Source organism: Pelophylax lessonae, assembly GCF_965119305.1.
Source record: "Pelophylax lessonae genome assembly, chromosome: 1".
NCBI classification, from domain to species: domain Eukaryota; kingdom Metazoa; phylum Chordata; class Amphibia; order Anura; family Ranidae; genus Pelophylax; species Pelophylax lessonae.
The window spans coordinates 126,997,819-127,013,553 of record NC_138768.1 but is presented as its reverse complement, the minus strand read 5'-3'; the positions used below and the strand labels follow the sequence as shown (position 1 = coordinate 127,013,553).

The 15,735-nt window shown below is 44.6% G+C and overlaps 1 protein-coding gene across 1 annotated transcript in view; it reads right to left on the bottom strand.

Annotated features, from left to right (window-relative positions):
* WDR41 (WD repeat domain 41) overlaps window positions 1-8,102 on the bottom strand; it is a 53,309-nt gene extending 45,207 nt beyond the window's left edge. Inside the window, exon 1 of the mRNA XM_082259216.1 lies at window positions 7,908-8,102. Within this exon, the coding sequence (XP_082115342.1) occupies window positions 7,908-7,955 (48 nt within the window). The 5' untranslated portion in view covers window positions 7,956-8,102. The remainder of the gene's footprint in view (window positions 1-7,907) is intronic.
* Between the last annotated feature and the right edge of the window lie 7,633 nt (window positions 8,103-15,735).

The following is a 15,735-nucleotide window of genomic DNA, read 5'->3' as shown; positions in this document are numbered from 1 at the left end:
TTGTATTCTCCACTAATAGCACAAGTGACAACACAGTAGCACACCTGGTATATAGTTGTCCCCCATAAGAGGAAGTGCCTAAACTAGAACCTTTATGACAGTTTCGCAAAATAATATTTCTATGAAAGCTGCAGATTTAAAAGGATTAAATGCAATTTGAGCTCACATTAGTTAAAGCTTTTCTGTGATTTTAGTGACTGGGTTTAGATCTAATATAGGTTAACAAATAAAGGGTATTACTTAAACCCTGAACTTTTCTGTATTGGTCAATCGATTCTTCATTAGAAGCCCATGTGACAGGGTGACACAACAGGAGCAGAAAGCATTATCACCCAATAACAGAAAGTGCATCAACAACTTCATGGCATGATCACCAAGTATTATTTTAAAGCCCAACCAAAGCCATTTTATTATGGGTAAGTAGGCGGCAAAAAAAAAAATATTTTTTATATTAATATGTTAAAAGTGCTTCAGAACTATATCAGTCTGCCCTGTGCAGCATGCTGGAGATCCGGGCCACCGCTATCACACAGAGAGCAGAGTGATCCAATCAATTGCCTGGGGGAAATTATGGAAGGCTGGGGGCACAAAGGGAGCTGGGAGACAATGTAGTAGGTTAGATCTGCAGCTGGCTGGAGACCTGGGAGAATAGAGGTAACGGCCCGGGGGTTTCAATCACTGCTCTGGGGGGCATTTCAAACTCCTAGAGATCCAGACTGCTATGTTCTGTGTCAGAGCAGCGGTTCTGATCTCTAGGGAAGCCTAACATACTGTCATTCCAAAGCCTTTTACAACTGGCTAACACATATGTGTGGTGGCAAAAAAGTTGGGCTTTAATGCCTACATGCCGCACATAGAGCCTGCTCATTGTGTGCCTCCAACACAGAAACCAAATTCTGAAAGACAGCTCTTGGTCGCTGCTAATGATTGGTAGCTGGCAGGTCTGGCTCCCAATCATGTGACCACTGTGCGAGCCAATCACAGTGGTCAAGTGCTCAGCCTAGGTTTGCCATCCCCCTAGTAATCAGAACTTTTTAAAAATATGTTGGGGTGGGCAGGAAAGGGTTAATAGCATATTAACCTTTTCGCTGCCATTTTTACATTTTTTGAATACTAAAAAATAATTTTAGGCCTAAAGATTACACAAAATCCCCAAACATTATATATTTTTTTTAAAGCAGACGCCCTAGAGAAAAAAAAAATAGTGGTAGTTACAATTTTTTTACGTCACTCGATATTACCGCAAAGTTCTAGTAAACACAACTTTTAGTAAAAAATGTTTTTTTTTTGGGGGGGGGGGGGGGGGGACTCCGTAAACTACCCAAAATTTTTGGTAAAATATAAAAGAGGGAGTTGCACCAAGTAATAAGATACCCAGCATGTCAAACCTTAAATGTGTGCGCCCGTGCAATGGCGACAAACTTCAGTATCCTATGTTTTCTATTGGCAACACTTCAAAACCCCCCTACAGGTCATCAGTTTTGTCACGGAGGTCTTCTGCTAGAAATATTGTTCTCACTCCAGCATGTGCGGCGATATGGAACATGTATCACAATCGTCATTTTTACACATAGGCACCCATGACGCATACGTTTATTTTTGTATGTATATGTGGGGGGCCCTAAACTGTTTTTGAGGAGGATTTTATGTGTTTGGGTTTAATTTTTTTTTTTTACTTTTTTTTTTCTTTCTTTATCACACAGGGGACAAAAAATTCTAATTGGATGATTTTTAGGTGACAGGTTCTCTTTGTTGAGACATGCAGGGTTTTAAAAAACCCTGCATGTCTCCTCTGGGCTCCACTGAATTTATTGCAATGCAAATCGCATTGCAAAACATTCCTTCTGGGCAATGCTAGCTGGGAAAAGTGACAGGTGACTCAGAAGTGATGTCATACACGTCACTTTCCGGGTAACAGCAAAAAGGGGAGGAGAGGGAGACACACGTCTGCACTTCTCTCTCCCCTCCACCCGCTGGCACTCACCATTACGGTCCCGAGTCCACAGATGGGCAAGCAGAGCCTGGAATATGTGGCTGGGGCTGAGCGTGCGGGTGGGCACTGGTACCAGGGGTGTATGGAGGGAATTGGGCAGCAGCGCAGATGCCCAAATGCTTCCACCTGACAGGCAGGTATCTGCCTGTCAGTTTTACACACAATTATGGTGGCTGCAGCCACCGAATTGTGTGTGTGAACCCCCTGGTGTCAGGTCCATATGACATACAGACCTGGCAGCGAAAGGGTTAAAAAAAAAAAACAAAAAAAACACATTATATTAATTTCATGCAACCAGTCTGCATTAGCGATAATGAAACAATGGCTTTAAGGAACGCTGCAGATTTAAAAATACTGACAATAGATGAGCAACTCTGAATTCACACCGTCTCACCCTCCTCTGCATGCAGTCCTTGGTGGCTCCATAAACAAAGGGCTGATTCACAATGTATGGACCACTGCGACTGTGTGCAGAGATGGAGCTGTCAGATCCCCTCTCTCCTCTATGGGGAGATTGGATGAGAACGGACCGCCTGTCCATTCTCATCCGATCCGATCCTCCAGACGGATGGAAAATAGGGTTTCCATCAGTCCGGATTTCACAGACAGGATAGGAATTGGATAGCAGCAGGTGTCTCCGCTGACACCCGCTGCCCCATAGGGATGCATGGAGAATCCGATCAGGTCCGCCTGAAAAACTGACAGGCGGATCGGATCGCCCGTGTGAAAGGGGCCTAAGGGTGTGAGCATACCAGGACCTATTTAGCTGAACCGTGCCTGAGCCTAGCTTCACACTGAGGCCAGTATAAAATGGTGCGAGTTTAGCTGAACTTGCACAAATTCAAACCGGCATTTTCAGTCCGACTTCAGGGGCGATTTCACGGACAACATCTGTGCGGGATGAAGTCGCCCCCCAAAGTCGCCAAAAGTAGTGCAGAAACTACTTTTGGAAATCAGTGCAGAGCCGCAAGGTTGGCGATTCAGATGGTGCCATTGCTGGCAATTGGCTCCAATTTGACATGTCAAATCGCACCAATGAGAACGGGGGCTTAGATCGAGTGTCCCCCCCTCCCCTGAAGGTCTGCACTCACATTGAGCTATAAGGTAGTATTCCTGGGAATGCTAACCAGCCCACAGTGATCCCTGCTTCAGTAGACATCATAGACATCTATAGAGACATCAGCTTCCACTCACACTAAAGCAAACTCTTCTGGTGAATTGTGCCCAGGGCCACCTCTTCCAGGTTCTCTTCTTAACCACTTGCCGACCGCCGCACGACTATCTACGTCGGCGGTCAGCCCCTCACAGGCAAACTAACGTAGGGCTACGTTGCTTGCTTGTGAGGGTCTAGGGAGCGAGCGAGCGCGCGCCCCCGGAGGCGCGCTCCCGCGTGGTCACGGACCCCCCCCCGCGCGTGACCAGCGGACCCGATGTCCGCCGGCCACTCGGCGATCGGCGGGGGAGAGGGAGAATGTCAGGCGGCTTGTGTAAACAAGCTGCCTGTCATTCTCCTCGCTGTAAAGACACTGATCACATGGATCTACTATGTAGATCCGTTGATCAGTGTCCTTACAGCTCAAGCCACAGCCAATCACAGTAGAAAGCACGCCCCTAGGGACACACACAGCCCCTCCCTCCCAAATAAAGTTAACCCCTTCACTACCAGTGTATTTTTACAGTAACAGTGCATATATATAGCACTGATTACTGTAGAAATGTCACTGGTAACCCCAAAAGTGTCAAAAATGTCAGTCAAGGGTCCGATCTGTCCGCCACAATGTCGCAGTACCGCAAAAAAAAAAAAAAAAAAAAAAAAAAAAAAAAAAAATCGCAGATCGCCGCCATTACGCGTTAAAAAAAAAAACAACAAAAATGACAAAAATCTTTCCCTTTGTTAGTAAACGCGATAACTTTTGCGCAAACCAATCAAAATACGCTTTTTGCGATTTTTTTTACCAAACATAGGTAGCATAAAACAAATTGGCTGAAAATGTTAAAAAATTTTGATTTTTACATTTTTTTGGGGGGGAATTTCATATAAAAAAATGTGAAAAATATTGCTATTTTTGCAAAATTGACGCTCTTTTTTTGTTTATAGCGCGTGATCAAAAAAAATAAAAAAATAAAAAATCGCACAGGTGATCAAATACCACCAAAAGAAAGCTCTGTTTGTGGGAAAAAAAGGACGCCAAATTCGTTTAGGTACAGCGTCGCGCGACCGCGCAATTGTCCGTTAAAGTCACGCAGTGCCGAATCGCAAAATACCCCCTGGTCGGAATGGGGGTAAAATCTTCCGGGGCTTAAGTGGTTAACCGATCCCAGGAATGGTTCTTGGCACTAACATTACACAAAAAAACTGACTCAAGGAGGTTAACCTGTCCTGTACCCTAAAGAGGAGTTCCGCCCCCCAGGAAAAAAAAATAAAAGTCAGCAGCTACAAATACTGTAGCTGCTGACTTTTAAATATTAGAACTTACCTGTCCAGGGTTCCCGCGACGGTCGGGAACCCAAAGCTGATTTTCATATCGGCTCTCGGGTGCTGCCACCGCCATTTAGGGTAAGGGAACGCAGCAGTGAAGCCTTTTGACTTCACAGCTGGTTCCCCACTGCGCATGCGCTGAGCTTTCTAATTGGCCCAGCGGCGGAGGAAGAAGGAGGGGGCTGAACTTCCGAAGGGACACCACCGTGGCACTGTCTCCCAAAAGTGGGGAAGAGCCCCTCCCACCTCCTCCCTGAAAGGTGCCAAAATAGGGGGAGAGAAAGCATCTAAGCGGAAGTTCCACTTTTGGGTGGAACTCTGCTCTAAAGTGGTTCTAAAGGCCGAAGATTTTTTACCGTAATGCATTAAAGCAGAGCGTTACTCATACCAACTTGGAAAAAAATGAATGTTCTTTAGCAGGGAACATACATCCCATATTATTAAATATGCTACCAAAATAAGTGTGTGCTGTAAATTGCCTCCAGCATTGCTCCTGCCATTCTGCTGAAGCCCAGAGCCTCTGAACAGCAGTAAATTATAAAGCAGAACTAAACTCATCAATTTAACGGTTTCAAAAAAACAGTTACATTCCTGGAATGCCGAGATTGCTAACTGTCACATTTGCTTGTGTCCTCAACCAAACTGTCAATCCATCAAATGGCTGGTGCCATAACTGATCATATTACAGCACCATGACAGTTAGAGATTAATCAGAAGCAGATTCCCTGGCTATAAAGGATAGGAGGGTTTAATTCTGCTTTAAGGCTGTCAGCAGATCGGCCTCTACAAATTCTGCAGTGCCTAAAAATGAATAAAAAAGGGAGCAACTGAGCATGAGCAGAGCAGGATGAGACAGTTTTACTGGATTTTATGCAGTATAGGCACTTAGTTTGAATGTTTTCCATAGCTATACCTGCAGGGCAAGCCTGAAGTCATCTAGAAGAACTTCGTTTTCTGACTAAAGTTCCACTTTAAAGCGGAGTTCCAGCTTTTCAAAAAAAATAAAATTAATTAAAAGTCAGCAGCTACAAATACTGTAGCTGCTGACTTTAAAATAAGGATACTTACCTGTTCAGGTATCCCGCGATGTCGGCAACTCTAGCCGATTCGTCCATTGACTGTAGGTGCGGGCACCAGCATCTTCATAAAGGCTCCGTTCACATGTAGGCGTTTTGGGGGAGTTTTTCTGCTCTAGGATCAGCTCTCAAAACGCCCAACAAGACAAATCCTATTCATTTCAATGGCCCCTGTTCACATCTGAGTGTTTTGACGCTGTGAGCAAAGCGCCCAATGCTCAAAAAAGTACATGAGCTTCTTTTTGGGCAGACTTCAGGCGTTTTCCATTGGTCTCTATTCAATCTAAAAACGCCTGAAAAAATGCCTGTAAAACGCGGTAAAAATTGCGGTAAAAATCGCGGTAAAAACGCGTGAAAACACTACGCTCAGGTGTGAATGTAGCCTAAGGGAAACAGGTACTGTGCATGCGCGAGTCACGCTGCACTTTCTAAATGGTCCCGCTGTCTTCTAGGACCTGTGTGGAAGAGTGGCTGGAAATTTCATAGATTGCCGTGATCGTTGTGCGGCGATCTTACTCAGAAGTGGGAGCGAGTACCTGTTTTTGACAGGTATTCCCCCCCCCCCCCCAAAAGTGCCAAATGTGGAAGTGGAGGGAGCTTCCCCTTTGGGTGGAGTTCAGCTTTATGTTGGGGGGGCAAGCCATGTTGTGTGTGTAAATGGACACACAAAGCTGGCTTGGGATCAAGACAGCAGGAGTGCCCCCATAGCGGCTTGCTATGGGGGCACTCAGCAAGGGAGAGGAGTCAGGGGCGCTGAGAAGTGGAGGATCAAGGCTGTTCTGTGTGAAACTAATACACAGAGCAGGTAAGTATAAAATGTTTGTTTTTTTTAAATTGACTTTAGAAACATTTTGAACAAAAAAAGAAAAGAAAAAAAAAAAAAAAAAAAAAACGAGCTCAAGTTGGGAGTCCAGGGCTGGAAACGAGCTCAGAGGACACCCAAGCTCCTCTCCAGTGATGAGCTCGGGGTGGATTGGAAACAAGTCTGAATCTCCCTGAGCCATTCTGCTGGAAGCCCAGGGATTAATGCCCGTACACACGTTCCGATAATCGTACGACTAATGTTTCGTAAATTGTTGCATGTTACTAAAATCGAAACCAACTCTGCGTACAAACCATCAGATTTTCTTTGTACGATTTACTGACCAAGTGTATTTTTCATAGCTACGTATCGGAAGTGATGTATATACGTCTGACCCCTGTGGATTATTTTACTGTTTCCGATCATGCGTGGTATTTGTCGATCGACTTTTAGCGTACGCATACTGTACTGACGAAGCGATTATCATTCGAGAAGATGTCGTACGACAGAGGTTTTCCTTTTTGTCCCTTCGGATTTTGTTGGACCAACTGTCGAAAGCTGTGTACTAACGATCAGATTATCGTGAGATCAGGTCGAAAGCGAGTTTTGTCGTACGATTATCAGAACGTGTGTACGGGGCATAAAGGTGGAAGAGACATTCATTGTCCGGCACTTATACACGCCCCTTGCCTATTTGTGTCTGTGGGGCGGGGAATGCCTCTGCCTCCTCTGATTGGCTGTGGGCTTTGACAGCTTCCCGGCAGGATAGTTCAGGTGGGTTTGCACTTATGTCTGAACATGCCGGAGCTCATCCCTACTCCTCTGTAAGGCCGCTATCTCACTGATCTAATGTGCTTCTCCCGCTGCACTGGAGCAGCACAGTGCCCCTGTGGTTATCTGCACTTTGCCATAGACTTTTATTCTGTCCCGCGGTTTCGGTTTTGACGCTTGTTCTGAAAATGCACCTAAATGGTAACATGTACGATATCAGCGAGCACACTGTGCTGGGAGAAGCACCCCGGGTCACAGATGGGCTCGGGGGTGTTTGGGATCCCTCCTGCCTGATACCGCCAGGAAGCGGACACTTCACACCGCCAATCACAGACAGTCCGCAGCTGCACTGATCAGGAAATGTCTCACTGCTTGTGATTGGTGGAGTGCAGTGTCGGCTTCCTGGTGGGATCCCAAACATGCCTGAGCCTATTCCTATTGCTTGATACACAGGACAGGCAGTTGGGCTTCTATCACTTCCTGTGTATTATAAACAATCAGCAACCAGGAAGTCCTATGAATCATAAACATTTGTCACACAAGGCCAACACAAACACATTTTTAGTAGTGTGAAGATGGGAAAGGCCTCTCCCCCACATGATTTCGAGGGACAGGAAGTGGGGATAAATCTCCCCTATGTGGTCACATTGTAAAGGCCTCCAGGACTCTACAGGCCCTCTGCTGGAATCTGTAGTTCCTCAGTTGTAAAAAGGCCTGAAGACTGTGCAGATATACAGCCAGAGATGATGGTTGCATTCTGGGACTTGTGGTTCTCCGGCTTCTTACCTCCGCACCAGCCTGCGATTCTTTCCCGCCCAATAGCCATCGGAACATGGCTGTCACTGCTGTGTCCGGGCTGAGAAAACAACACGATCAGCCATACACTCTGTGCGATAATTTACAGCAGGCCTGACCGCAACACACAGGCCCGGATCAGCTGAGGACGTTCCCTAGCAACCGGACACGGCGTTCTACGGCGAGCCGGGGGACCAAACCTCGTGCAGGCGGCTGATCCGCGGAGGGGCGGGGCATGAGCAGTCATAGAGCTGTCACTGCTACTCAGAGTCATTCATGCCTGGAATAAACACTGACATCGCTTACTGACTGGCTGCCCACATATATGCATGTTTATTATTTTATACAATAAACATTTTAGGTCATTATTCTGCTCTTTGTTCATAGTTCTTCTATATAACAAAACCATTTCCCAACACAGCCATCTGTGGCTTTATACGCAAAGACGTCATAAAACAGGCGTGATTTTACTGCCCCAACTGCCTGCCTTCAAATTAAAATTGCAGCAACCGAGATCTGTTCACATTGCCGCAATCTTCAGCTTATCGTGTTTGGCAGACAATGGTGCTTGGCAAACGCGCCTGTTGAAGTCAATGGGAATGTGCTGTAACCGTGTGCAATTCAAAATCCCCCTTGGGATCAGAGAAATAAAATCAGGAGGTGATGGTAGATCCTGCAAGCCACTGCCTGCCTAATGCGGAACTTTACCCATAATAACAACTTGGTAAAAATAATGTGTTTTAGCAAAGAACATACATTCCACATTAATAATTATGCTACCAAAATGAGTGTGCTCTGTAAATTGCCTCCAACATTGCTCCTGACTCTTCTTGCTGGAGGCTGCCATTTTGCTGAAGCCCAGAGCCCCTGAGCAGAAGTAAATCGTAAAGCAGAACTAAACACATTGATTTAGTTAAAAAAAAAAAAAAAAAAAAAAGAGATGCATACCTGGAATGCAGGGATTGCTAACTGTCACATTTGCTTGTGTCCTCAACCAAACTATCAAATGGTTGGTGCCATAACTGATCACATGTGCAGCACCATGGCAGATCAAACAGAAGCAGCTTCCCTGGCTTTAAAGGATAGGAACATTTAAAGAGGAAGTAAACCCTCCTCTGCAACCTGTACCTATAGGTACGCCTATGTTGAGGCTTACCTATAGGTACTGTAAATATCTCCTAAACATGTACCGTTTAGGAGATATTTACCTTACATGCAGCCAGTGACGTCACTGGTGCATGCGCTCTGAAGGAACGGCCATTCGTGCCATTCCTTCAGAGCCCCGTGCTGTGACCGGGAGTGACGTCACCGCGGCTCCGGCCAATCAGATGGCCGGATGCCGCGATCCTGGAAGAGGGGCGACTGAACATATCGCCCGTCATAGAGGTAAGCGGGCGGCACGGCGGGGGCTCGTTCTAAGGTAATCATTTCATAATGAGCTAGTATGCAATGCATACTAGCTCATTGTGTGTTTCTCTTTCAGGGTGAAAAAAAAAAAAAAAAATGTGGGTTTACAACCTCTTTGATTCTGCTTTAAGGCTGTCAGCAGTGCCTAAAAATGGAAAAGCAACTGATCATGAGCAGAGCAGGGTGAGACAGTTTATTACTGGATTTTAAACATCATGGGCATTTTATATTTAAAGTTTTACATAGCTATACCTGCAAAAAGGGTCAGCCTGAAGTCATCTAGCAAGAATTCATTTTCTGACTAAAGTTCCACTTTAACCCCCCTGGCGGTATTCCAGAGTGTGGCTTGGGGTTAATTTTCAGTACCAAAAGCGGTAATCCTGAGCCACACTCGGGATTACCCCGCAATGTTACTCACCTTCCCTGCAATCCCCCGCCGTCCTCCCCGCCATCCTCCCCGCTGTCCTAACACTCTCTCCCCGTTCTGTGCACGGCCAATAGCCAGCACTTGCCTTCCAGTTCCCTCTCTGTGAGCGTTGCGACGCAGGGGGGTGGAACTGGCGGCAAACTTAAAATGATAAAAACACAAATGAGACCATATAAAGCTGTGATCCTAACGGATTACACTGTATCATGCCATTTCACCACAGGATTTCACCTGGTGACTTCTCCAGTGCCCTGCCTGTGCTTTTCCAGTTCTTTGTGCCTGGAAAATTCTGAATGACCATGGACTCCAAAAAGCGTTCTTTTTGCGCAAAAGCACTTTTAGACGAACTGGAAAACAGCGACAGCGAAACAAATTTACTTGGAGAACTGAGAGAGAGCGATTTGTGGGAAAATTCGTCATATGGAAAGTGACGACAGCGACAATTCTGATGTCTCTTTCTGGCACATAGCTTGTGGAATTTGGGAAGTATATCAAATGATTCTTCAGAATTTCCAATGGAGCGATGTGCCAGAAAGAGACATCAGAATCGTCACTGTCGTCACTTTCCGTACCTGATGACAAATTTTACCATGAATCGCTATCACTCAGTTCTTTCGCTGTTGCTGTTTTCCAGTTCGTCTAAAAGCGTTTTGCGCAAAAAGAACGCTTTTTGGACGCCATGGTTGTTCTCAATTTTCCAGGCACAAATAACTGGAAAAGCACAGGCAGGGCACTGGAAAAATCACCAGGTGCAATCCTGTGGTGAAATGGCATGATACAGTTTAATCCGTTAGGATCACAGCTTTGTATCATGTCATTTAATGTACTTACATTTTTGAAATTGCTGCCGGTTCCACCCCCCTGCGTCGCAATGCTCACAGGGAAGGGAACCGGAAGACAGGTGTTGGCATCGGCCAAGCGCACAGCGGGAGGACAGCGGGGGAGGACGGCGGGGGATCGCAGGGGAAGGCGAGTTTTATCATGTAAAACAACAGATTTCCGTGCAAAACAATTTACCGCTTTTAGCGCAGAAATCCTGACATAATCAGACCCCCAGGGAGGTTAACTGCCTCTGAAAAGCAATCCACCACTGCTGATATTTTCAGCCAGTTTTCATCTAGGTTCCTGATCTTCAGGCATTTTGATTGGCCAGCCTGAGATGACATCACTCCTGTGCATGTGTGGGAGTTCATTCATTTTGTCAGGTGACAAAACGCTGTGTACAGCGTAGAAAGGCAGGAAAGAAATGTTCACACAGAAGAAACAATATGTATTGTCTGCATTAAAAATCCTGCCTCTTCCACAATTTAAAATTTTTATTTTTTTTTTTAACTAAAGCTTCACTTTAAAGCACAACTATACCACTTTGTCTCCAGCATTTTTCTGGAGCTTACCGCCAGTCAGCTTCCAGATACTGATCTTCGGCCATTCTAATTGGCTGGGCCAGGGTGACTGGGTAAGAAGGAGGTAAAAGTGCCCTGTATTGAATTTGAAGCGGTTAATTTGCAGGGATTTTCTCTCACTTCCTGTTTGGCTATGGGACAGGAAGTGAAGGGAAATCTCCAAAATGGGACACAGATAGTGAAAAAAAATCTGACCGGGGTTATACTCCTCCCTTACTCTATCCAAAATAAAAAAAAAAAAAAAAAAGTTTTGCCTGTTGTTCTCTACTTTAATGCAGAAGACATAGAATGTGTCTTCTGCATTAAAAATCCTGCTTGTTCAACTTTATTTTTCTTACTAAAGTTCCACTTTAAGCAGTAGATGGGTAACCTCTTGTACTGACTTGCTAACTTCAATGCCTTGCCTAATGTCTGTGGCACTTATTTATTAATAGTCCCCTTCCCAGATTTTTCCATCAAGATCAACAGCCCAATCCCACACCTCCCAACATTTTGAGATGGGAATGGGAGACAACTATTAGCAAAAGTATGTAGGCATAGGACACACCCCCTGCCACACCCCCTTAAAGGAGAATAAAAAAGTATTAATTAGTATTAAAAAAACAATTAGTTAACCCCAGTGTGTTTTTTTTTAACCACTTTTATTTCTTTACATTATTATAATTATTATTATTTTGTAAAGTGCTGTGTAAACTCTTAGAAATAAATCAATCCCACAATATAATAATCATTTTACACATAGCCTAGACATGATTATTCTTTTATAAATCACAAGAAACATTTAAGTATGAAAAATAAATCCAGGGCCACCCTGCTGCAGAGATAAACGTCAGTCCTGCGGCTTTGGTTGAAGGTCATTTCATTATTTAATGGTGAATTGGCCATGGCCTAACTGCCCAAGAAAATCTTGGGGTCAGCTGCAAGTTTGACCACTGGGTCTTACTCTGTGCTATAGACAGAGATGTAAAGTAACTAAGTAGAACTACTTCACTACTGTACTTAAGTACCGAAAGGTGGTATCTGTACTTTCCTAGAGTAGAATTTTTTTCTCCTACTTCCACTTTTACTTCACTACATTTTTTCGATAATTTCAATACTTCTACTCCGATATTTTTTTTTTTGTGCTGCATAGTTACTCATTACTATTATAAAAAATTACCACTGCCAGAACAGTAGATGGCAGGTTTCATGAAGCTCAAAACATGTGTATTATCAGCGCATACCAAAATAAATGCTACTGTATGTATAAATAAAAGCTGCATTTGAAATAATAAAAAAACAATATGATGTTCAAACTTTTGACTTCTTTCTTTAATAACTACATAACACAGTACTTGTACTTTTACTTTCAGTACTTGAGTAGCATTTTTTTTTTCAAAACTACTGGTACTTTTACTTTCAGTACTTGAGTAGCAAAATTTTTAAAAAAACTACTTGCAATACTTAAGAACAAAAAATGTTGAATACTTTAGTACTTCTACTCAAGTCACTTTTTGATCGAGCACTTCCACTTCTACTCAAGTCACTTTTTGATTGAGCACTTGTACTTTTACTCAAGTATGGGTTTCGAGTACTTTATACAACTCTGGCTATAGAAAATGCAGACAATGGCTCCTGTGTAAGGCTTGGTTCATACAGGTATGGTGAGATTTAGAACGCACCCGGGGGTTCTGCGCATTCCCGCGTATCTTGTGAAAATCCCGGAAAAAAGCCCCCAATCCTTTTGAAAAATTTTACTGCACTGCTGTTTGAGCGAAAATACTTGCTGATGCGTGGGGTGCCGTTAAAGTCCATGGGGTTAAAGTTAAAGTCCATGGGGTCCATGCACCAACACAAGCACCTGCACCTTTTCAAAAAAATCGCACTGCACCACATTGCATTGATGAGAAGGAGCACCATAGAAAATAATGTGACTTCCACTATTGTGCATTGCAGCGCAATGGCAGTCGCAGAAAAAAACCACACTAGCGTGAACAGCATCTAATTAAAAAAATGATTTTTATTTATTTAATTTATTAATTGATCAATACACAAAAAGTCCTAGGCTGTTTTAAAGCAGCTTTGCCGGTTTTTTACTATAAATGTACATTTCCAGCAGGTGGTGCTATAGTACAAGATTATGGAGTGTAAATTGTTTCTTATACTAGATATAGAAGTAGCAGACTGTTGTAGCCATGGATTGATGAAGACAGTTTTTGGGTTTTATACCCTTTATTGGCTAATGGCTTATGTAAACCCAATTAGTAAATTTGCATATAAGCTTTTACTAATGTATTTTCAAACATTGTTATAAATCCTTTTAGATGTGCAGATTTCATATAAATAATACCTGGTGATGTTGCCATAATGGTCCAGTTGTGCAAATGGGTTGTCACCATCTCACTTGCAGCGCCGGTGGAGACTTTAACCACTGCAGCCCCGGAAGGTTTTACCCCCTTATTGACCAGGCCATTTTTTGCGATTCGGCAACTGAGTTACTTTAACGGAAAATTGCGCAGCCGTGTGACGCTGTACCCAAATAAAATTGATGTCCTTTTTTCCCCACAAACAGAGCTTTCTTTTGGTGTTATTTGATCACCTGTGCAATTTTTATTTTTTGGGCATTAAACAAAAAAAGAGCGACAATTCTGGAAAAAAAAAAAAAAAACAATATTTTTAACTTTCTGCTATACTGTATAACATTCCCCAAAAAATTTAAAAATCATTTTTTTTAACATTCTAGGCCAATTTGTTTTCTGCTACATATTTTTGGTAAAATAAATCACAATAAGGATATTTTGATTGGTTTGCGCAAAATTTATCGCGTCTACTAACTACGGGAAAGATTTATGTAATTTTTTTTTTTTTTTTTTTTACTAGTAATGGCGGCGATCTGCAATTTTTTGAAGGCGGGACTGCGACAATTCAGTGGACAGATCGGACCCCTGACTGACATTTTTGATACTTTTGGGGGGACCAGTGACATCACTACAGTAATCAGTGCTACAAATATGCACTGTTACTGTAATAATGACACTGGCAGGGAAGGGGTTAACACAGTAAGTGATCAAGGGGGTTACATGTTTACCTAGGGGTGTGTTTCTAACTGTGGGGGGCGTGGCTTGTGAAATGGCCATAGAGACCTGTGATCCTATATAGAAGGATCACATGAGCTCTGTGATCATTCCAGGGAGAAGAACGGTCGGCTGTGTTTACAACAGCTGACCTTTCTTCTCTCTCAGTAGGGAGAAATTGCATCCCCGCTGCCGAGTGGGGAGCAAAAGCGCGCCGCCAAAGGCGCGGGCTCACCCCCTAGCTGCAAGCGCGTGGCACACGTATACCTATGTCGGTTTGCGCAGGGGGGGGCTGCCCGCAGCAGTATAGCTTCAGCAGGCAGTCGGGAAGTGGTTAAAGCGGAGTTCCAGCCATTTCACTCACCTGTCCAACGGTCCAGCGATGCGGCCGCCCGAAGCCTCGATCCTCTCCCTCGGCGCCGGCATCACTGCTGTGGGCACCCGGCTGTGATAGTTTGCGGCTTCACAGCCGGGTACGCACTGCGCATGCGCGAGTTGCGCTACGCGCCGTGATTGGCCGGCAATCTTCTGGGACCTTTGACATGTCCCAGAAGATTGCAGGGAGGGAGGGGGAGAGGAGAACTTCCGCTCAGGGCGCCGCGGCGCTCCGAGCGGAAGTGGGAACGGGTACCTGTCAAAACTAGGTACCCGCTCCCCCCCCAAAAAATGACATGCCAAATGTGGCATGTCAGGGGGTTAGGACCACCTAAAGCGGAAGTTCCACTTTTGGGTGGAACTCCGCTTTAAGCTACAAGCAGCTGTACCAAAACACATTACACAGGCTTGGTGCACTGTCTTCTCAATAAGGGAGCTAGTCTAGAGCAGAGATGTATAAAGTACTAGAGACCCAGACTTGAGTAAAAGTACAAGTGCTCTATAAAAAAAGTGACTTGAGTAGAAGTTGAAGTGCTCTTTAAGCACCACACTTAAGTAGAAGTACTAAAGTATTCAACATTTTTTGTACTTAAGTATTGCATTTAGTTTATTTTAAAATGTACTACTCAAGTATTGAAACTAAAAGTACAAGTATTGTGTTATGTAGTTATTAAAGAAAGTAGTCAAAAGGCCAGGGCCCCCCTCCCATTTTAGATCCCCCTTAGAGCAGGCCAGGGTCCCCCTCCCATTACAGATTCCCCTTAGAGTAGGCCAGGGTCCCCCTCCCATTATAGATCCCCCTTAGAGCAGGCCAGGGTCCCCCTCCCATTATAGATCCCCTTAGAGCAGGCCAGGGTCCCCCTCCCATTATAGATCCCCCTTAGAGCAGGCCAGGGTCCCCCTCCCATTATAGATTCCCCTTAGAGCAGGCCAGTGTCCCCCTCCCATTATAGATCCCCCTTAGAGCAGGCCAGGGTCCCCCTCCTATTATAGATCCCACTTAGAGCAGGCCAGGGTCCCCCTCCCATTTTAGATCCCCTTAGAGCAAGCCAGGGTCCCCCTCCCATTATAGATTCCCCTTAGAGCAGGCCAGTGTCCCGTCCCCCTCCTATTATAGATTCCCCTTAGAGCAGGCCAGTGTCCCCCCTTCCCCT